A 23,513-nucleotide genomic window follows, 5' to 3' on the forward strand; every position below is an offset into this window, starting at 1 on the left:
GTGGTTGCGGCAGAAATCTGTGAAAAAACACCGAAACTGTGATGTGATTATAAAGTGTTGATGTCGATTCATCACCTTAATTCATTGGTTTGGAGAGAGAGAGAGAGAGAGAGAGAGAGAGAGAGAGAGAGAGAGAGAGAGAGAGAGAGAGAATAAATAACATACTGTCTGGGCTGGCTCTTATCAAAGTCATCATCAGTGTCCCTGCTTGAAATTCCATATTAGCGTGTGTTTGTGCGTTGGAGTGTGTGTTCCCGTTCACTACCTTTGTAGTCTTCAATAATTCAGCAGCAGAAGACGTTGTTACGTCTCCGATTTCCAGCCCGGTGTTGTTTAATGCCTGTCGCCATCTCAGGAAACAGGGAGGACTTGGAAGTGTTCAGCATGGTGGGAGGGGGAGACTTTTCTCTTCAGGAGAGGGAGAGAGAGAGACGGAGGGAGAGAGGGAGGGAGAGGGAGAGCGAGTTAGAGGCAGAGCCGGCGAGCGTTAAGTGGCGTGTATTCAGAATTATTGATTCCTGGCTGCCTGCACCAAGGGTAACCTCACGAGTTTATTTTTCCATCATGCGAGTGTGAATGGTGTGTGTCTGCGGTCATCAGCGAGGCTCTCTGCAGCGAGCGACCGGAGCCATGCTGAATAAACCTGAAGCGTTGGGGTTTAATCCATGCGATACAGTTCACATGATAAAGTGCAGAGAAAAAGAAAGAAGAAGAAGTGGGTGCAGGAGGTATTAGTGACGCTTTGTCTCTCTCAGACAACAGACACTTCTACTGCTGCATGTTTACGGCCTCTCTGGTCCAAAGAGGATGTGCTCACCCCTGTCCATATGTTCATTATTGATTCATTCTTTAAGCCAACAAACATTCTCTGGTTAATGTCAATTGTTCTATAAATATGGATTTATTGACTGACAAAACATTTAAAGTTGTCCCTTGAGGACCTTGGAGCTGTTCATATGTTAACTGTCCTTACCGTAGTTGTTGCATTGGATTACATTTAAAAGTTGCCATTTAAAATGAGAGGTAATATCCTGCTGTGTAATGACACAATTTGCTTTTCAAAAACAGGAGAATTACACTTAACATGAACGTGGCTCTCTCGGTAGGCATTGCGGGTTGCTTAAATGCTTCTCCTGATGATAAAAAACACTTAAATCTATCCATTGCTGCTCAAGGTTCATCCAGGGCACTCATCCAACCGATGTAACGCAAGTCCTGGAAGTATTACTGCACTGCAGAAATGTACAAATGGCATGTATGAAATTCTTCTACAGTTTCAAGTCGGCAGTTTGCTGTAAGTTTCAATTTGTGTTTCAATAATGGATGTCTTTGTAAAGGTTTTGGTTCCATTCAGAAAGAAGATAACAGAAACCAACAACCTCAACAGAGAATCAGCAGTGTTAAGTGCTTAAGTGTTAAGCTGCTATGTTGTTTATATAAATTGTTTCGTAATTAGCTTGCAGTAATTCTACTGACCTTCACATCCGTCTGGGTCTTAGCATGTTAACACCAACTCAAGGGATAGAAACATACAACAACTTCTTTTTCTTCATCAAACCAGGACCATGTAAGATAGCAAGAAACCGTGAAGTTCAACAATGCTGAGTTTGTGTCACCAAATATTTGATTGCATTGTACTGGGCAACAACATTTTGCAACTTGCCAGATAAGTACAAACAAAATGCAGATTTTACAGGAACATTGGACCAACATTTTTGTACTTGGTACAGCGAACTGTCTTAACGTCAGATTACTGTGCAAGTTACCAGCTTAAATATGATAAAGGCCACCTGTGCGTAAATGACCGTGCATTCATGATAATTGTACATTCTGAGCCCAATAATACCATAAAAGGCTGCAAGATCTGCCTCTTGTGTCCAATATTGAAGCCCCGCTTTCAGAAATCCATAAATCTTTTTAAACAGCGTCAGCAGGGGAATTAAAAAGAACTGCTAAAAAGAATTGGTTATACTCCCCGAATCGGTGAGTATAACAAATGCTGACAATTCAAATTGATGGTGATATTGTTAGGTTGCATTAAAACATTTAGAACTATAATACGTTTATGATTCAAATTGCTGGGTAATTTAAACAGGATTTGCAACTTCAAAATGGTCTCAAAGTAATTCACTACACCTTTGCGAATAAATTACTAATTGTGCTTTTTGTGTACCCGTCTGGAGGACCACTCGTAAATTGTGTTTAAGGCAAAATTCTAAATAAGAAAAAAAATGTGTCAAGTTCTCCCAAATCATTCGTACCATGCACTTCAGAACAAGTTGTACTCGCACGACGGCCAACGTCCATGAACACAAATAGTGGCCAAAGAAAACTCATTGGAACCTTTAAACCTCTCCGTGGCGAAGAATTGTTGGTCGGAAGCTGCGGTGCGCTGAACTGGGTTTCACTGCACTCTTTACAGACTCGAGCTGCTGACGAAAAATGAGAATAAGTTCACATCCATCATTTTATTCATGGTACCAAACATACAGGTAGTGACAGCCTAAGCCAGCACACACACACACACACACACACACAACTCTTATCTTTGTTTTTTACAACTCACAACATTGCCATTCATGTTCACATGCTTTCTGATAACACACACACACACACACACTGATATCGCACACAATAACAACCCACGTCTGTGATTTTGAAATGTCAACCCATCACCTGCTGATGTGTGCTTTAAAAAAAAAGAAAAAAAGAAAAGAAGATGCAGTGTTTGCAGCTTTTCTCTACTTTGAAGGTAATTTTTGTGGTTTTGTGGGCGCAAGAGGACGTCGACCCTGAAAGGTCACAGTTTGATTGGCTGAACAGCAGAAAGCTTTTACCTTTTACTCTTTTTTTTTGTTGCGAGAATGTCTACCCGACGACAACATCTCTGGTTCAGGCCACTCGAATGAGATTGACTATGCCACTAAATTCTTTTTCGAGGTAGCCAAGGCCAAATAGTCTCTGGTTACTGTGACACACCGTGCTGCTCTGGCTAATTAAAAGTCAAATTAAAGTAATTGAAAATGGAAATCAAAAAAGCTGGCTCCTAGCAACTGCTGTTGCTTGTAGGTGATAATTCAACTTGTGATATGAGGTAAAAAGATACCAGCCAAAAATGTAAAATGCACTTCTGGTGTGAGCAGCAGAGCCAGTGACTGAATGACTTGACACCACAGTGAGTTGAGATTGGAGTTGGTTTCTATATTTTAAATGTATTAGCTGTTTAAGGATGATGGCTCACTATCACAACAATCACCAGCAACACAATGGTGATATTCATGCCGGATCCGTAGTGTTTCCTGTTAGTTTCTGTTTTATAGGACAGATATTATAACTTTATTCTCGGCTTTTCAGACGACACAGATTGTCCTCCCATCTCTCTACGATCACTATTTAACGAAGCCTCATAAAATAAGGAACAAAATATCACAAACGCATTAGTCCAACTGTCTGTGGCTCTCTCCCAAACCCATTTGCTCCTGTTTGAAGACTTTACTCTTCAAAAGACTGGATGCTACTTTCATAAATAAAGAGAAAGCTTATTAATTTCCTTCAACGACTGAGTGCTTTAGCTTTTTGGCACTTTTTCCTCAAACAGGAGTAAATAGAGTAATTGCAAGGGGTTTTCATCCAACTGCGGACTGCGCTGCCGAGTATTCAAAGTTTGTGTGATTGACACAAAATAGACCCAAGTGACCTTGGTGTTTTCAATGCAGGACAATATTAACAACAACTCGCCTTTTCCTTTAATACAGTGTCTTTGTTAGTGTCATTATAAAACCATTACATTCTGCTGGGATCTGTGGCCTCGAGCCACTTTACATAATAGCCATTCCAATGGGTTGGATTAATGCACAGTTAAAACCTGGTTTGAAATGTACAATATTCAACCAGGAACTGAGCATGTGTCTGCAGCTCCGAAGCTGTTGCTGCAACGACCCAACTTCATTTTTTCTCCCAACCGTACAGATACCTTTTCCGGCATTTACGTTTAAGTGAGTGTGCATTAATATTCTGAGCCAGACCAGTCTGGAACATTAAGCTTTAATATCAGCCCAGAGACCTGTGTTTCAACTCAGCCTGAGAAGGGAACAGTCTCAACTGTGATGTTTACTTACACACACACACACACACACACACACACACACACACACACACACACACACACACACACACACACACGCACAAAGATAAATATGGAAATTTCCCTCTGTCTGGGTCTCAAAGACACACCAACACAGCAATGAACATGCACATCTTCCCTGAAACCCCTCGACACACACACACACACACACACACACACACACACACACACACACACACACACACACACACACACTCTTAAGGTGTTTTAGTTGAAGTTGTGCCATCTGTCTTCTGGTATTTAGATGAAACTTGACGGGAGCAGACCTCTATAATAATGAGTGTTTTCTCTTCAAAGTGGTGTGGTTTAACAAACTTTCATCCTAAACTCCTCTGGGACTCCTCGGCTCCTCGCCCTCGGCCTCGGCCTGGCCTCCTCGTGACCTCCGGAGCTGCTGTTGTTTGGATATGAACGTAAAGAGCGATGCGACGGAGAGTCGGACCCAAGCATTCCAGAGGCTCACAAACATTTATCTGATTTTACTTTAGCATGTTTAAGTCCTTGGGGTTGATTCCCTCTCCTTCTCACTCAACTGGTGCAGTTGGAAAGAAACTTAAATGATGAAGCATGCAGCCTAGACGTCCACCAAAGAGACATATCTGTGCGGAGCAATAAGGAGACTGTAATCGCATCTTTATAATCGCGTAAAGGCATACAGGCAGTGGATGGAAAAAGGCTTTATTTTGCATTTTCCTTTGCCCATTTGTCTCAAATATCAGTGAAACTGTGTGCTACATTTTTATAGAAACCTGGCTTTGCCACTGCCCACCATTACAATGATGTTAGTGGTCTTGTGGTCAAAAGAAAATGCCAAGAAGAAGAAATGGACAATGCAGAGACAGGCAGGACCCCGCGAGCGCCTCTTCCACATACACACTCTTTGAAAAATGATCATGCGGTACGAGTGAGGACCCTTGTTGGTCCTGTTTTCCTGCCATCGACATGAAATATGTTGTGACTTCATGCAAACTCCACGGATTGACTTACTGAGTGATTTCCGACCTTCTTGTTCACGTCCACGCAAATCTTTCTAAAGGCAAAAGTGTTCATACTTGTTCAATATGCTCACAATAAACCAGGGGAACACAGTTGTTAGATTAGATTGTCTCTCTGAAAAGCAGTTCATTTGAAGCCCACTGAGACCTTTGACCTTCTCTCCTTTAACACAAAACTTAAATCCTTGGGTTGATCAAAATGTCCAAAACTTGGAGGATTCCTCACATCTTTTCTATTCCTCCGAAAACATTTGGTCAACACAAAGAGAAACAAACACCCACACACACGCACACAAATGAAAGCTTCAAGTCGCTAATGCGCTCCACTCAAGACAGACCCCTATTTCTTCCCATTGTTTTCAGCGTACGAACGCCATTAAAGCATCAAACATTTTCCATACACCGTCCGCGTTATGTGATTTGTTGACGACGGATTGGAGACAGCGGCAGCGCTTTTCAATGCACAAGCACGCCTCTGCAGTAATGTGGGCACGCACATTTACAAGACCAACTGTGGAGAAAGTAGCCGCTCTTCCTCGCTCACGCACACGCACACACACACGTACACACACACACATTCTCTGCCATGCTCTTTGATGGTGGACTAAATGGCGTGTCGATGCTTTGACGAGTTTTTAAACAGTTTCCAACAGATTTCAAAGAGCCAGGTGCTGATAGACTTAGATGGGATGTGAAGGCGGCTCACCCTTTTCTCCTCAGTCAGTTTTGAGCCTGAACCGCAGTTCCTTTAAGAGTTTTTAATGAGATGGAGCCCCAGCCGTGTGCTTTGAATTGTTTTAGTAATTCAAAGTGTGACACATTTCTCCTTGGTGTCCTTAATCTGGACCACCTTTTCCTTAAAGCCAGACTAAGGATCAGCTTAAGATTCCTTTCCATGTGTTTCATGGATCAACCTCACTGTACTTTGCATTTTAATTGCCACTAACTCCTTCTTTCTCACATGTATGACACAAAGGCCCAAATCCGATGCGGCCTCCTTCACTGACTTGCTCTCTGTTTGCATGTTCGCATGGCGGGTTGCACACTACATAACTGGGCGAGTGGGTTCTAAACCTGCCCAACAGTGAGTCTCCATCATGATGAATTACAGTACAAACTCTGGTCCAAATGTAACAGCAGTCTGGGTGCTAATGTGTACCTCCTCAGAGCACCCACATTGTATTCACTGGAACTTGTTGAAGACATGATGTCACTTCTGATTGACGAGAATGAGAGCTGAAAGTGGGTGAAAGCCCGTGTGACTGATGTCTGTCAGGTGGAAAGACTCCAAATAAATGCTTGTTGCCAACATGTTTGCCTTCACGTCTTTATATGCCGCGCAAATAGTGCACTCCTGTTAAAGTCATTGATAATTATCAGACTACGATCTCTCCAAAATGCAGTACACTTTTATTTCGCTATAATATTACAACGTTAGTAGCGAGTTTGCTTGTCATCAAACCACGACTCTTTTTTTCTTCTATTTTCTACTCGCAAGAGTACAACTTCTTGAAGACGAGACGACCAATTTGAGGAGTCGATGACAGAAAATTGCATAAACACAAGCGACTGTTCTGTGTCGCCTCAACGCATTTACTCACACGCAACTGTGACACGTTATATAGACGCATATATCTTGAGGGATTGAGTTTATACTACTCCTTTTATTTTATTGCAATTTATTTTCCATCATTCAGCGGTTCAAATTGAAAGGGGACATTTACTTTAAAGATTGAGTTTAGGTATATTTACACTCTTTGCTCTATGTTCCTAATGTAATCTGAAGTGATCCAACTGGACGTTATTGAACAGATTTATTGTTGACTCAGCAACATTTTAAGTGACAGACCATGACTTCGGATATGATTGTGACTTGTAAATCAAAGCTGAAGGCAGACTTTTAACTTGTGTTTTCCCCTTCTGACTGCCCGCAAATGGAACTTCGTGAGGAAATCCTTCCCAGGTATTTTAACGATGTTCTTCTGATTTCAAAGGATTTTCAAATGTCCTCAAATTGGTGATGCGTTTAAAGACATCGGAGCGTGATTGTGTGACCAGATCACCTCTTCCTAGAAATTCCTCTTCCACTCTTGCCTTGCTGTGGTTCCTCGATTTGCTTATTTGTCCCCTCTTTATTTATCAACTGTTCTAACAAAAACTATTTTCCACTGAAGGGATCAAGATGTTCAATTTATTTCCCTTGTCTTGTAAATTGCCCGAGTGAGCAACATTTAAGCCCAGTTCGCTCTTTTGTGAACAAACATTATTTTGCTCTTCAAGGACATCCGTGTGTGTGTGTGTGTCTTTATTATAATTAATGGGTCCACACAATTCCTGTGAGGCCTCACACACACACACACTGAACAATTACACCAAGTGGAACTACTAGTGTACTTTGTTTGCCTGAATGTGTGCGTGTGTGAGGAGTCTTTCTAAAATAATTACTGCTGATGCATTTTATACTTTAAACAGTTCAACGCCTTAAATCATGATCCATGTCTGGAGCCAGGAAGCCCCAGACCGTAGCAAAGTTAGATAACTTTGGGCCTCTGACACTATTTGGGAAATGTTGTTTTGCTCTTGTCACGAGTCGCTTCAGGTAGACTTTGATTGACAGATTTTTAAAAGCACCTCCCCTTCTCCAAACAGTTTCCAATGACGGCTTCTCAAGATGATGTGTGACAAACCGTCTGGTGGGTGAAGTTAGAGTGCGTCGGCAGAGCTGCAGTGCGTGTGCACTTAGTGAAGCATACACGCACGCGCTTTCTGAAGAAATCTCCACGTCACCCCCGGGATCCCTATTTTGCTGCTTTTTTTTTTTTTACTTTTTCGCACTTTACTTTGCCTTGAAAATGATGTTCAGAATGTTTCCCACTAAAAGATGAACCTTTTCATTATAATCTGACGCAGACAATAAACAACCAGACCTGTCCGTCACGTAACGAGCTCTGTATCACTTTGGCGTGTGATGTGTTGTTCGGTGTTGTTTTTACTCCTCAGATATAAAAACATATTTTTCACTCGTGTAAGCCAGGCCTTCGGGTCTACTCTGTAAGGCTACAAATCGATCCCTCACTCCTGAAACTATTTAGTGTCTGTGCTGAGAAAACCCTTATATAGTGAGCAACACCATTTGTTTTGTTTTTCAGCTAAAATGTTCTGAGTGATTCTCTGTGGCACGTATTGATTTCTAATTCCTTCTTACTGGGTATCATCCAACTCTGTCTTTCTCTTGTCTGTCTCATTGTCTCTTTCATGCACACAGAGAAAAATTGAGTTCCACACCCATATCGTCTCCACGTGTTTACCCTTTTCTTTTTCTTTTTTTTTTATAAAGGAATTACAACCAGATTAGTTTAAGACCATTTTCACAGAGATTTGTGTTCCCCATGCATACACAAGTTGTTGTGGGTGCTGCTGCAATCAAACACGGATCAGAACAGTTTAAGGTAATCAAGATCCTCACGCAATGAGCTCAGCTCAGGAGCAGACTGGAGGTACGGTGCAGACACACGGCTCATTATGCACCGCAATGTATGAAGGTAAAAAAAAGACACAAACAGAAGCAGAGTGAAACGTTCGTTTAGTTTGATTCTTTTTTTTTGTGGTGGCTACTTATGATCTGTCTTTTTAATATACACAATACAGATGTAATCTTGGGTTACTGGTTGAAAATAAAAAAAAACAATATGATGAACTCTGTATATTTCATATGTGGTCAGTGCCCCTTTGCGTCTGATACCGAGGCACCTTTAGCCGGTGTGTAACACTCCCAAACGCTGGAGAACCGTTCCAAGAATATTTATTTCCAACCAAAAAACACAGACCGGCTTCAAAACAGACGGGGTCCAAAAAGGCAAAAGAACAAAACAGGAATCAAGATGGGACTTGAACAGGAATTAAAAACTGAACTATGACAGGACAGATACACCCAGTTCCCACAACAGTGTAACACAATACAAACCGACAAGGGGACAGGAGACAAAACAGGGTTTAAAGACAAGGCGAAGGTAATGAGACACAGGTGGGAACAACGAGGAAGCACAGGTGAAGACAATCAGACAATCAGGAGACATGTGCAATAAGGAACAAGGCACACAGGGGCAGGAAGTGCAGAGACACAGAGGATAAACTACAAAACAAAACCGGAAGCCACGCAACACCGTGACACTCCCGGCTTTCCACTAACTCTCATGTAAACTCATCTGCTCCATTATTAGACAGTCAGAGCAATAAAGAGCAACACAGTCTGAGCTGGTGGCAGAAGTTTGTGTCTGTCCAAGTTTACTTATTTTAGTCTGATTTGTCATTTCCGGACTTCACCATCTGCAGTAACATGAGATACTTATTTTAATGCAAACCACGACCTTATCTTAAGGTTTTGTTTCCTAAACATCACCGAGTTCTGTTGTTGCATAAGTAAATCTAAAAACTAAGCAAAGCTACGTATTTTAACACATCCAAACCGACACTAGAGGATACATAGAGTGTCACATTTTGAAGACTATGCCAATGATGAAACATCTTTATTTGGCAAGTTGTGTGTGGGAATGTTTTCTACACACACATATACATATACTGTATGTACTGTACACATCTATCATGAAGGGATCACACATACAGCACTGGCACATGATCAAAAGTCTTAAATAGACATAGGTATGACGAGCTCTTGAAATACAGACAATGAGTGTGAGAACAAAGAGGTGAAACACACACTCTTCTGTCACTGCCGAGGCTGAGGCAGGTGGCTGAGGTAAAGCATAATGCCGGATAAATGAGAAAATGTGCTCTGAGAGGATCCGCCAGTGAGAGGAGTGAGGCTCCAATATCTGACTCAAACTGCATTGTCTCCTATTTCTTCAACGCTTACCTCTCCTGTTCACCTTCTTTTAGCCCTTTCTGTACATACATCTGATTCATTTTGATGCTAAAAGGTATCCATTAACAATGATTTATTGGCGCACTTCTGTCGAATGGTTTGGAGCATTTTGGCGCTGTTATCTATGTCCAGGTGATGGTAGCAGCACACCTTGTAGAGCAGCATATCTTTTCTCTTTCTTCAGTACAGGATGTCCCTCCAGCTCCTCTTGGGACATCATGGGATTCCCTCTTCAACATGCTGGGGTGTCCCAGTTTCTCATGGGATCTACTCCCAGTGTATCGAGCCCCGGGAATAGCACTGACTCGTCCTTGTCCATGGTCACTGACCTTTCCCATTCTAAACACAACGCGTGGAGAGTGAGTTGACAGAAAATGAGAGGAGGTAAAGAGCGCTGTCTACACTGACATGCTGGCTCAACAAATGCAGTGAGACTTTGAGACCGTGGCTAAACCGTGGGAAAATGCTGTTTGGTCAAGTGGCTTCGAGGACCAATTTTAGACTGTAATGCAACGCTTTGTGACACAATAATGGGGAAGAGTTTACAATGTAGTCACAGATAAGCACCACAACTGAGTTTGTTTTATCCTCTTTAACCCGTTGAAAACTGTGGAACCAATATTTGGCTCCAGACTTTCTTTTCCGTGTGTTTGAGTGTTTTTCCATGTGTTTAAGTTGTTGTAGGAACCCAAAATTAATTTGAATACTTATGTTTTTTATATGTATTTGTTTACAAAGTCTTAGGGAAAAAATGTATATCTGTAAAAAAAAATTACTTTTAAAAGATATTTTGATTGTAACTATGAACATCCATGAGCCAGATTCCGCAAAAATGCCTCATTGAGCGGTTAATAAGACACCTTTTTGGAAAGATTAGGACCTAAAAAATCAGAATCTGCAACAAAAATCATAATAAAACAAAGCTTTGGCCTGTTACGAAGAAGTTTCAGTCAAAAAACTGTGTTGTTCGGTTTAAAAAAGAAAGAAAATTACTTATTTCATGCCAAAAGATTGTCTGAATGGGGCATGCTGGGACTTAAAATGGGAGCGGGAGGACTTTCGTGCAGGGTTTCCAAAAGGTTAAAGAAATAATAGAGGCCAACACAGAAACTAAAAGAAAACAGTGTCATCAGCATACACAAGCTGCTCCCTCCACTATAAGCAATGCCGTGCCAAGCATTTGTTTCCATGTCACGTCTTGACCAGAATAGGGAGGAAGGCATGTTTTCTTGGAGATGTAGAAGCCGGCCCTCCCCGACGGGATCCCTGGGAGGGAACGCCGACACATGGGAATGCTGCACTGAGCGAGCATTCCTGGAAACACAGGCACGAGGAAGCTGCTGTGACAGCTGAATCAATCAATGCCCAAGACGAAAAACTTGTGGACCAGTGTCCTGGAAGCTCCTCGGCAGTTGGTTTGCTGGAGAAGCAGTCAGTATCTGGTCTAGAGAGTCGAAATCCATCCCCCAAACTGACTGTTTTTAAAGAGAATATGATCGTTAGGGGGCGTATCGGAGACCTTCCAGGTTCCCAAGTCGTCTGAGGAGGTACATGTCTCAACTGGCTCCCACGGCTGATCCTCTCCTTAAAGGAAACCTTCTGCTTCTGTGGATGTGAAGGTCACATTTTGTGCTAACAAAAAAGCCAGTCATAGTGTCAGGTTTCTATTATACATTCATGAACATAGTTATAAGTATTATATTCCATTTCTGCAAATAGGTCCGGCTAAATCCTCCACACCTTTTAAGTTTTCATATTGCAATCAGATTCAGTACATCCCTTGTTTGTCACAGGTAGTTTAATTAAAAACCCTATTAAGGATAATATGTTGATGATGCATAATTCCTGTCAGGGACTGTATTGTTCATTGGCCTTGTAGTTTTTTGTTTTTGGTCCACTTAGAGGCTCGAGACAATCCCATCGGTGCCGTGTCCAGCTCAGTATGTGCTAAATGTCCCCGGGTGCTCCGTATTTCAGAATAAGGGTACAGGCGGCAGCTCAGGGCAAAGCAGCTCTACTTCATGTTCCAGGCTCTTTCATTTCATTTTCACAAAAACTATGAGTCACAAGAATGGGACTTTGTTGTGGAACCATAAAAGAGAGGAGCCGTGTGGTGAAGATTTAATTGTAGTCAAACCAGTCGTGTGTTTTTGTTCCCAAATAATCATCGTCATGTGAGACGACAGAGTCTCAACGGTGGTGAGAATGACATTGTCTTTGGCTGACAAACTGGACACCTGACATGTTATTTTGCTCTTATCCTCTTTCACAAACACACACACACACACACACACACACACACACACACAAACAGACAACACAGGTGCAGTGCCAGACGTTCTCTCATCACAAAGACTTATCATACACAGACACACACACAATGTAGAGGCACGCTTTCCAGGGCTGTGGACACACACACACGTGCTTGCCTACGAACACACACACACACACACACACACACACACACACACACACACACACACACACACACACACACACACACACACACGTGTCTAGTGGTGAGGTTGTGGGGACAGTTGATCCCCAGACAGATTAGGCTGCAATCTGAAATCTCCTCAGGCCAGCCCTGAGATCATGTGTACACACACACACACACACACACACACACACACACACACACACACACACACACACACACACACACACACACAGCTTTAAAGTCACAGACGGCTTGCTAGTTATTTGAAAAACTTTGTGAAGAGCATGGAACAGTCCTACAATCAGATAGTTTTTTGATGGCTGCTCTATAAAAAACTCTCTGATCATGTGGCGGCCAGGAGAAGGAAGCTGACAACACATATTCTATACAACATACCCAACCAATTCATATCCATTCATGAATGATTCATGGATGGTATGGCGCCTTTCATGCACCGTACCAATTATGAATTATTTGCGTAAAGAAACAGATTGCAAACACTTTCTGACGTCGAGTTGTTGATGCATAGCAGAAAGAAAAGTGGACCGAGAAAGCTTCCCTGTGGGACTCCACACATTAGAGATTGTTGTATAAACATGGTTCCATTTACATGCACCATTCGCTCTCTGTCCCTCTGCCGATGTGATAAGCTCCATCTACCTTCCAATTATGTAATCAAAGCAAAGAATAAGGTAAAAGTATGTTTTGTGAATCTTAAAAAGAGGGCACAGGTCCATCACCGCTAAAATCCGTTGTTACTGCTGTCAAGGTGATTCAAGCTGCTCCTAGAAGGAGGGAGATACGAGGAGTGAGTGCATGATACTTGACAAGCAACTCTCAATATCTGCTTTAACTTTGCCAGAATTTAAGTATCGGCCTTCACCTTCATCTCCCCTCACAGACGAGACACACCATGCTGTCAGATCAATAGTTTAGTAAAACCCTCACAAAAAGTAACCCTGCGTGGAGGATTCTCTCTTCACACATCTTGATCAGACGAAATGTGTTAAGGGCCATGGTGTGTGATTGTATAACAGCTGTGGTTTGCTTCTTTTTCTTTTTTTTCTCTCTCCAGCACATATCATTATCTATTAGCTGTGTATCTTTTGAAGCGCTGAGCCTACGGCTCTGTCTTCTGCACGCTCACCTTTTAAGAGATCAGGTAGCCATTAAGAACTCTTTTGCTTTGGATTGTTTTTTGAAACGTATGTGTGAATATTGAGGAAACGGCAAAGTGGAAACATGTGGAGTCAGGGTTTGACACATTTGTAGACAATTCTATTTTCTTTGTCCTTTTGTGTCTTCAGCGTCATATCATTTATTGTCAACTGGAGATTTTCCTAAAAAACGTTTTTTTGGGTGCTAAGAAATTACAAAAATGCATAAATGCATTGCAAGTTCGACTATCTTCTGCGCTCTTGTTCTCTCGCTCTGCTTTTTCTTGTGTTTGCAGAGCTTGTCTTCCCTCATCCTCTAACCGTTCTTGTTGTATCTGTTTGTAGGTTCGACTACCAGGAGCTGCTTCATAACTCCAGTTTCTGCCTGGTGCCCCGAGGCCGACGCCTTGGATCGTTCCGCTTTCTGGAGGCACTGCAGGTGTGTGTGTGTGTGTGTGTGTGTGTGTGTGTGTGTGTGTGTGTGTGTGTGTTGTATGCATTTAGGGAGACATTTTGGCAGAAATTGAATATAATATTAATTGCACTGTTTTTATTAGTTTATAATCACTTAAAACAAAAAAAATCATAGTTGTTTTAGTAACTTTATAATGAGCTGTTAATGTAGATAAGGAGTCAGTCCTCTTCACGCACTTAACACACGTTGACCAGAACAACCTAACTTTGCGCTTCCTCATTTGGCGAGGGCCATTGGCGTTCAGCCAAATACAAATGGGTGAAGTTTCAGGTGTTTTTAACATCTGCACATATATGTTTCCATATCCTTTACACTGGGCCTTTGAAAAAGTTATTTACATGTTTGGTTTGCAATTTTATGAACAGACACAAGCCTGAGTGTCCGGGCGTGAAACAAGATGTTACATTGAGCCTTATCTACAAAGAGAACGTACATCCGCAGGACGTTTCCTTTCACAGCTCATGTTTTCATTAGTAGCAGTAGACTGCATAGTAATGGCGTTACGAGGTACTTCTTTAGCAGGTACTTTGACATGTTTACTTTATCTGAGGAATAACAAGTTGCGATTTGGAGCCGGAAGGTCATGAGTTTAAATTACCAAATGCAACCCCAGTTGACTAAATGAATGTTTCCATAGCCACCAAACAAATGAATGCGAAATGTTTTCATGAATTCATTGAACTCAGTTCTGTCATGTATATCTGCTATATTGATATATCAAAGCATCGTTCGCACCTGTTTGTGGGCAGGACCGAACCCTGCATTGCAAAAAGAGAGGGAGGAACAAAATTATACCATGAATAAAATATGACATATATATAATGATAGATTAAATATCTATATTTTTCATTTATACTGTATTTTAATTGAAAATAAATCACCTAATGTTCTCATATGTTTTCGGGCACCTGCCTGTTGTTTTTCTTCGCTGAGCTACGGGGCAACGCCTCCAACGCTGTAGTCTGTTCTTTTTATACATCCATGTATCTGACAGCTTGTAGCGCTCCAGCTGGGCTCTTCAACAAATCAAAGAGTTCCTCGTCCTCCTCTTAGCAACATTTGATCTTATTATTATTGACAATCTGTCACCCCCTTGCCACAGAAAAGTCCTGTTTCTGCAGATACACTTATCACAGAGACAAGAAACGACTTCCGACCCCAGATGTGTTCATCTTCCATCAGCACCTGGTTACTTTCTGTCTCTCTGTTGTTTGGACATGAAGTATCAAGCTCTGCCTTTCGTCTGCCCCTGGCTGTGTTGTTTACCTCGTTCTTGTTATTCCACACATTCTAATTAAATATTCTGTTGATGGCACGCGCTACACTCTGTCACTTAGAAATGAAATATGTTGTGTTTGCCTCCACCCTTCGAGCCGCATCGAGGTAGAGCTGGAAGGATGAGCAACACATGTTTCACCCAGTACTTTGAAGGCCCCACTTCTCCATTTAGCTCAGAGAGTATTGAGGAGTAAAAGTTGTTCTGATAGACATGAGGCAGGTTATACATTTAATCACACAAACAAGAAAAGGGGCCACCGACCTTTCTCGTCTGCGTTTAGCGTTTGTGTCTCCATGTTCACTGTTTTTGATCAATAGTGATGATCAAGTGGCGGCTGAACTTCGCGGTGACATGAATCAAGGTTGGATATTTCTTTGAAGAAAAGAGGCTCAAAGCAAGAGGCAAAATGATTGGCATAAAAAAAAAAAAAAATTAAAAGAACACGAAGAAAGGAAAAGAAGTCCTCCGTGCCAAGGTAACGCTAATCAACATTTAGAGGACATGTGGGAGGATGACAGTGAGGAAAGACAAGAAAAGAAAAAGTCATCTCACAAAGCCAGACTAATCACAGCGGTGAGAATTTGCCTCGTCGGGTCACTGATCATGCACTCGGCATTTTGTGAATCTCCTTTAATCTCTCAGGTTCACTTGATTGAGAATCCAGTCGAACTTGAACTTTAAATGAAAATACCAGACTTATTGAATCTTTCTGTCCCACACTCGGCTCTGCTACTTGAGGCCACCCAGACGCTTCACACCTGCAGGCTGTCATCAAAGTGAAGCCGAGTCTCCCTTTTGACATCCTGAACTCAAAGCCGGACTATGATCGCTCCCCATCAGTCCTTCATTATCTCTTCTCGAATTAATAGCATTCATAGGCAGCATGTGAACACGTAATGAACTGTAATGTTCATGATTATAATAGGAGGTGTTCGTTCATGTATTTGTTCACAACTACGATGGCTCGTGTGTGTCAAAAAATCACGTGTGAATTTATTTTATTCCCAATGCGAACACATGAAAATGTATTTCCAGAATGGGATGTATGAAGAGCATATTTGAAAATATATTTTTTATATTTAATATTACTGTGTATTGGCAAGACTGATACGTCTCATGACTTTAATATATATATATATATATATATATATATATATATATATATATATATATATATATATATTACCTCATATTGCAATTGCAGGGTTAAAATGGAGAAGGTGATATGTTTTTTTTAAATGTCATAGTTTATAGAGAACTCACTACCAAAATGAATAAAATTAGTAAAACAGTTCAAAGTATTTGCATTTGCATTCACAGTTGGTGCGACATCCAACATGATACCACTAGTTTGGTGTGATCTATTAATTAAAAATTGTTTTTGAGCGTTATTTGTATGATGTTATATTATTATTATGAATCTTTAATCATACAGTGTTATGAGTAGATTATACTTTTACCGCTCAGCACAATCAACTCGGATGAAAAGTTCAGTATTTGTTGTTGTAGAATAGATATGAAAAAAACTACTTGGCTAATTCACATTAATTTAATATATTTTATGTAATTAGACTGAGAATATAGTGAAACAAATAGACCTATATGAGGCGTGACGTATGAGATATTGGAAGAAATTATCCAGAAAACAGCACATTTTCCAGTTTAACAATAAGACGATGGAATAGTGCAGCAGAGCGCCCAATCAACTGCTCTCCACTACCCACGAATGAAGAACCCTTTCAAACGCCTCATGGTCACATGACTTCAGCACATGGAGGTCCTGTGGGAAAAGAAGGGAGTACCTGATGAGTTAAGTCACATTAATGAATCCTCTTATTATTGATGCATGCAGAAAAAATCAAAACACTTGTTCTTAATCTTTTGGCAACTCTGTCGGCAAAACTCTCCCTTGGAAAATGTTGAAAGAGTCTCATCACAGAGAAACTACTTAAGAGGGTAAATCCCTCAGTTGAGGCAAAATCGATCCCTCCCAGTGCTCTGCTTTCAACTGGTTAGACTTCATGTGTTACTGGGATTTTTCTCCCTCGCTCACAAGCTGTGAAAACATCTCACTGGAGAGCTTTTTAGTTCTTCTTTGAGGCAAAACAATCCTCTGACAGACAAAAAAAAGTTACAATCTAACAGTGCCATCCAGTAGGGAAAGAAAACACGTCCCGAAAACCAGAACACACGGACAGAAGGTTGCGTTCATGGGAAGATTGTTTTTCTCGGATAATACTGATTTATGTTCCTCTCACTTCACTTCTTCGAACAGGCGGCTTGCATCCCGGTCATTCTGAGCAACGGCTGGGAGCTTCCCTTCTCTGAAGTCATCGACTGGAGGAAAGCCGCCATCATTGGAGACGAGAGACTTCTGTTACAGGTGAAAATCATGAACACGTGTGTTTTACAGCAACGAGAGGACGACGCGAAGAGGGGACAATCGTGCATGAACATTATATTCAAACTATGCAGTCACAGAAGATACGTGGATGGAGGCAGGTTTGGAATTACATATCATACACAGGAAGGCCGGCTTTTTGCCAGTTTAGAAGGTACTGCACACACGCAACAATATACCATCCTTACATTTCAACTCCTACAGCTTCAGACGACAGAGAGGATGGGCAACGGGCAATGGGGTTGCACTACTTTGTCGCACAGACCGGACCGTGGTTTCCTCCCATGACAGTTGTGTACACACAGCCTCAGCGCTGTTCACAGCTGACTGCCAAAAGACCAGGTATGCAGCGCAACGTGCTCCCCTCACAGCAGGGGAAGGCAGTATTGTGTCTCTCAGACGGCAAATTAGCAGTCATAGTTAGAGACGGCAATTATCGGAAATAGAAATGTGCCGATAAACACACACTTTCACAAGCGGATCTCGCTGTAGCGCCAGGGTATTTTCCAACCCGCGATGCAGGTTAGGAACAGCCACGGATAGGTTGGATGGAGAGGGCAAAATCATAGAAATAGCATGGAAGATGAACGGCCGATCCCCTTTAATCAACGTGGCGGGATGGTCAGAGCCGCGGCCATTTTTGTGCGTACCGCTCCTTCCATGCAAACCGAGTCGAGGCCTCTCCAGGACTCACTGCCGTCGGTCTGTCGCTCTGCTTCTGTGAGTGGAGAGATACAATGTGCTCGTTCAGTGTGGGGACAAGCTAGCATCCCCCCTCCCCCCTCCCCCTCCCCCGATGTATTTATGTCATCTCTGACGCCAGACAATCACACAATGACGCAGGAACGGACGTGTGCTCCGAATCCAGAAAGAAATTGACATGTGTTTGATGAATAGTGACATTGTACAACGGCAGTGGGTTTCTGAGCAGGAAATCAAAGAGAGTGACAGAGAGTTGCAGTGTTATTAACAGCAGGAGTTGTATTTAATGGGGAGAAAAAGGGGATTTCAGCTCAGAGTGTGTATAATTAACTATTAGTGTCTATCGACACGTAACTGACGTGGAGTAGGACATCTAATTGCTGTCTTGTGGCTTTTAGTAAATTGCATTTTTTTTCCGTACATGACATCTGTGATATTCACAGTCACACACACCTCGGCCAGGAACTATTTTTATCTGAAATGGAGTATTCTACAATTGGATCTCCTTCTGTTCCTTGTTAATTACGGCAGCGTGCAGCACTCGTGGTATTTACATTCTCTAATTACTCCCTATATTTCCGCGTGCCGCCTGCGTGACCTATGCCGCCACCTGGGCAGTGTGAGCTTGTTAGAGACCGTATGAGTCCCTTTAATTAACATGTCCCCCATCAGCCCTCCATTATTTTTTACTCTTTGTGAATCACACAATAACAGACAAGCCGTCATTAAAAGTCTTTCAAACTTGGCTTTTAGACGAAACAAAGGATCTTTTATTTTTGTAATAAAACATTGATGCGCTGATGTCGTCCGAGGTTTTTGTTTTGTGGTTTGTTCCCTTCAACGAAACACAACCATCTGTCTAAAAGCGTGTTAATTGTTGGTGAAAGTAAGTATTATGATTTTGAAGCGGTGGAACAATGATGGTGCTCATATGAAGGCTATTAGAGAGGTGGAGCGAAAGCAGCATTTTTTTTTTTTATCTATTTGTCCTCATATTGTCTCGATGAAGACATACTAATAACCACGAGGAGGCGGGGATAAAAACCTGACATGTTTAATTGTGTTGTGCGTACACAACACAATTAAATCAATCCATGACTGCATTGAACACATTTTTCACATCATAATTTGGAGCGCAACACATTTCAGTCCTCCAATCTGGTGAGAAGAGTGTCTGTTGTTGTTTCCTCTCCTCCTTTACGGCCTCGGCAGCCCTGAAAGGACGGAGAGAAAACCAGATCTGGTGAGCCAAGTCGGATCGAAAGCGATTTTTTTTTTTTTCTCTCCCGGGTTTAAGACTTAAGAGCAGCTTGAAAATAATCTTTCAAAGTTCCTTCAAAAGATCATTTGTTAAAACAGGTGCGGAAAGAGTTATTTCCAGGGTCTTCTTTCTAAGATACTTTTTTTCTTTTTTTTCCTCATCTCATCTTAGAAATATAATTGACATAATAGTTACAATACTGTGTTATAAGACAAGCTTTTGAAAGCTGAATCTCTCAAGTGTTCATCATTACATTCATATCTTCTTTAAATGGACCTTTCCATTCGCCACCGGGGTTATAAGTTATTGAAGTCATTTTTAATTACGCTTTTATTATTACATCGTAGATTCAGTGTCTCAGTATTTCTAACTGCAGTTAGAAATACTGAGACAAAACCAGGAATTTCAAGATATCATCGACAAAATATCCAAAATATAACCAATGGATTATATTGATGATCTAAATCAACAAAGGGCGTAAATAAATATAATGTATAGCTCTTAAAAAAGCATGCATCAAAACATCATGTTTTGACATGCTGAATATATTTCATAAAGACATCAAATCACTTTTCACACGTAACATTTGAGACACGCCAACGCGTTCACAGGTGATGTTGCCCACATGTTGATTTACTGGATGTGAAAATGTGTTTCATATGTAAGATTTAAAAAACAGCGAGCAGGTTAACTGCTGTGTTTCTTATAAAACAAAGCTCCTCAGATTTCGACGACACCGTCAAGCAGCTTAATTTCTTTTTACTGCAGTACTGAGACAGCTGGCAAGATGGCAAGAGATCAAGCCGTACCTGGAAATAACGTGTCAGAATAGACTATTTCAAGCTCAGGATATGGCTTTATTGCACAACTGAACTGAGTCATTAAAAGCATTAAAGTACTCCAAAACCATGTAATTATTTGGTGTCGATGACAGCGTCTGTACAGTATAATGAAAATACAATAATGAACCTGTTTCTGGTTGGTAAACAGATTATGGACGCTCGCCCTCTTTGTCTTTATTTTCTCTCTCTCTCTTTCACACACACACACACACACACACACACACACACACACACACACACACACACACACACACACACAGACTCACTGTTCAACACAACATCGCGGCGCTAACACCTGGAGAGAGAGTTGAATCTCATTACTTTCAATTACATCAGTGAGAACTGCAATACCTAGCTGTTTAATATGTAGAGTTTCGATTCCCCCTGCGGAGAGGTGACATGCACAACATACACACAGACAGACACACACAGGGCGCCTGCTGAGAAACATAAACACTATTAGAGTCAATCGAGGGGAAGAGAATTGAGCTGATTTGATTGGTGTTGTTTATATTTCACCTCAGAGAGCTGAACAATTAAAGCTCGCTCTGCTGTCGGCGGATGATCCCACTGACGTCAACAGCAACACAACCTCCAGTGTTGTGTGTGTGTGTGTACTTTTTGTTTTTCATAAACTAAACCGTTAATCTTGGATAATCAAGTAGTTTAAATCTGCATTACAAAGTCAGAAAATGAAATACTATCCATTAAGAAACACGGTGTTTGTGTTACTGAGAAATCCACCAGGAATGTGTGTTTGTGCTGCTCGTATTCGGTTGGTCAACGCAGCGCTCGCCCGGTGACGACGCATTGTGCTGAACTCAATACTCAGGTTAAAGTTATTTTCAAGCGCCTGCTACACCAGCGCAGTGGTCTCCTTTAAATAAATGAGGGGGCTGAGGGTTTCATGCTGTGTTGTTGTGCGTCTCACTTTAAACTGCACTTTTAAGACAAAAAAGTCTTCATCTTGAGGGAAATTGTTGCGCAACAGTTGCACAACAAAGTGGGAAAGAATACAAATAAACCAAACGCAGTACAAAATATTAAGAAGGTGCAAAAAAAACAACAATATGGAGTCAATGCCGGCCGTGTAAACAGGTTAATAGTGGGTGTCAGGAACACAATCGTAATAGAAGTGGGTCAAAGTAAGGGGCCAATTCAAAGTATCCTGAATAAACTATTTGATGGATCATATTACTGATACAAAAGCCTTTGGATTTGGAGGGACACATAATATTTCAGTGGAAAATGAGTGACAGGCTCATCGTTACTAGCAGCTGCCTCATCAGGCTTCAAGAAGCTCATTGATCACACTGAGGGATGGAGCCAAAAGCATCTGATTGATTGATGATCAGGTGTTCGGCTCCGTGTCGTGCCGAACAACGGCCCTTAGTTGATGTTATATCTCAGCCCTTGACTGGCTTGATGCTGAATTGTAGCACGATCAGTCACTATTCCACTGACTGTGTTGGCACCATAGCTTTCTGTGAAAAGGTGTTCGGGTTCTTGGCCAGAACACCAGAACACCAGAACACCCGATCCTGGGCTCCTAATCCTCCACCACCTCCTGAGGACCGATGTGGCTCTTCAGGAGCATCGGCTCCATCGTCAAGCCGAGCTGCGCCGCTGAGGTCGTGTGTCTGACCTCATCGAGGAGGTAGCTTGTTTTTCTCCAAACTGTGATTCAAGAGAGAGTCCTGCTCCGTCTTCCTTGGCACGTCAGGATGTTTAGCTCGCTGGTCAGGTTGGCAGGATCCTTGTCTCCCTTGATTTCCTCCCTCCACCGCCTCTCCCCGAGGGGCCCTCTGCTGCGAGGCACAAACCAGCTGCTCACGTCCTTCATGACAATGTGAGCTGGGACCTCGTCTTGCCAGCCGCTCTGCAGCGTTTGTTGGTACGTTGCCGGCAAAGAACTTAATATTCATCCAAGAAAAATAAACAGTCAATAATACCTTTCGGGATATATGTGATGTATGATGGATTTATATGATAAGGTTGACATAACAGAGCAGAGATAAAGAACTCACTGAGGCTTAAATCGTAGACGTAGTTTTTTTTTCAGGCTTTCTGGTCTTGGTAATGTTGCCACAATTGGCAAAAGAGCTCCATTGTAGTGATGAAGTAACTAATTGATGTACAGGAAATTAATTGGTGACAAATTTGACTGTTGATAAGTTAAAGCAGCAATGTGTAGAATGCAGTGGCCTCTAGTGGAGAGGTTGCAGATTGCAACCAACTAAATGCCTCTCACCTTTTAAGCGTGTCAGTCGGAGAACTGCGTTGCGCTTCAAGTTGCCGCTCTAGACTGTACAGCCACACTTTGGATTGTCCTTTCTGGGCTACTGTAGAAACAACATGATGGATTCGGGGAAGAGGGTCCACTCCCGAGAGAAATGTGAAGGCTTCACTCTAAGCTGCTAAATACACCCTTTGAAACCTTTCTCGGTTTGAGGTGATTACACACTAATGAAAACATTGTTATGAATTTTGTATTATATTTCCGTTAAATCCCTCTAAATCCTACATTATGGTCCTTTAAGTCATTTATCAAGCCATAAACTAAGCTTCTGAATTGCGAGGATTTGCGTTCACTGCCACGTCCATTTCCTTCAAACGTACTGAGCTCAGGAAAATTGTGACATTTTTCACTATTTCAGTCCCACGCTAAAGCAGCGAGGTGCTTCTAAACTTGGGAGGAGGTTTGAGGAACAATTCCACTCAGGGGACGTGAAACAATAGCAGTAATAATATATTCACAGCACATATCTGATATAAGGAAGAAACCCAACTCACAAATAATATCGCAAAATGGTGTGTGGCTGATCTTTGACATATTTCTTGTCATAATAATTAACAAAGTACCAACTCCATCACAACAGGCTGAGCGCACCATCGACCAACCTGAGTCAGCTGAACCCCCTATGTGTGTGTGTGT

The 23,513-nt window shown here is 41.8% G+C and overlaps 1 protein-coding gene across 2 annotated transcripts in view; it reads left to right on the plus strand.

Annotated features, from left to right (window-relative positions):
* LOC137785399 (exostosin-1) overlaps nt 1-23,513 on the plus strand; it is a 185,075-nt gene that overhangs the window by 127,461 nt on the left and 34,101 nt on the right. For both annotated transcript variants that reach the window (XM_068576573.1, XM_068576574.1), the window contains exons 4-5: nt 13,964-14,057; nt 17,648-17,755. In XM_068576573.1, coding sequence (XP_068432674.1) covers nt 13,964-14,057; nt 17,648-17,755 — 202 coding nt within the window. The remainder of the gene's footprint in view (nt 1-13,963; nt 14,058-17,647; nt 17,756-23,513) is intronic.

The sequence above is a fragment of the Clinocottus analis genome, unplaced genomic scaffold (assembly GCF_023055335.1).
Source record: "Clinocottus analis isolate CAN_PGR_092001 unplaced genomic scaffold, fCliAna1.0.p SCAF_15, whole genome shotgun sequence".
NCBI lineage: Eukaryota > Metazoa > Chordata > Actinopteri > Perciformes > Cottidae > Clinocottus > Clinocottus analis.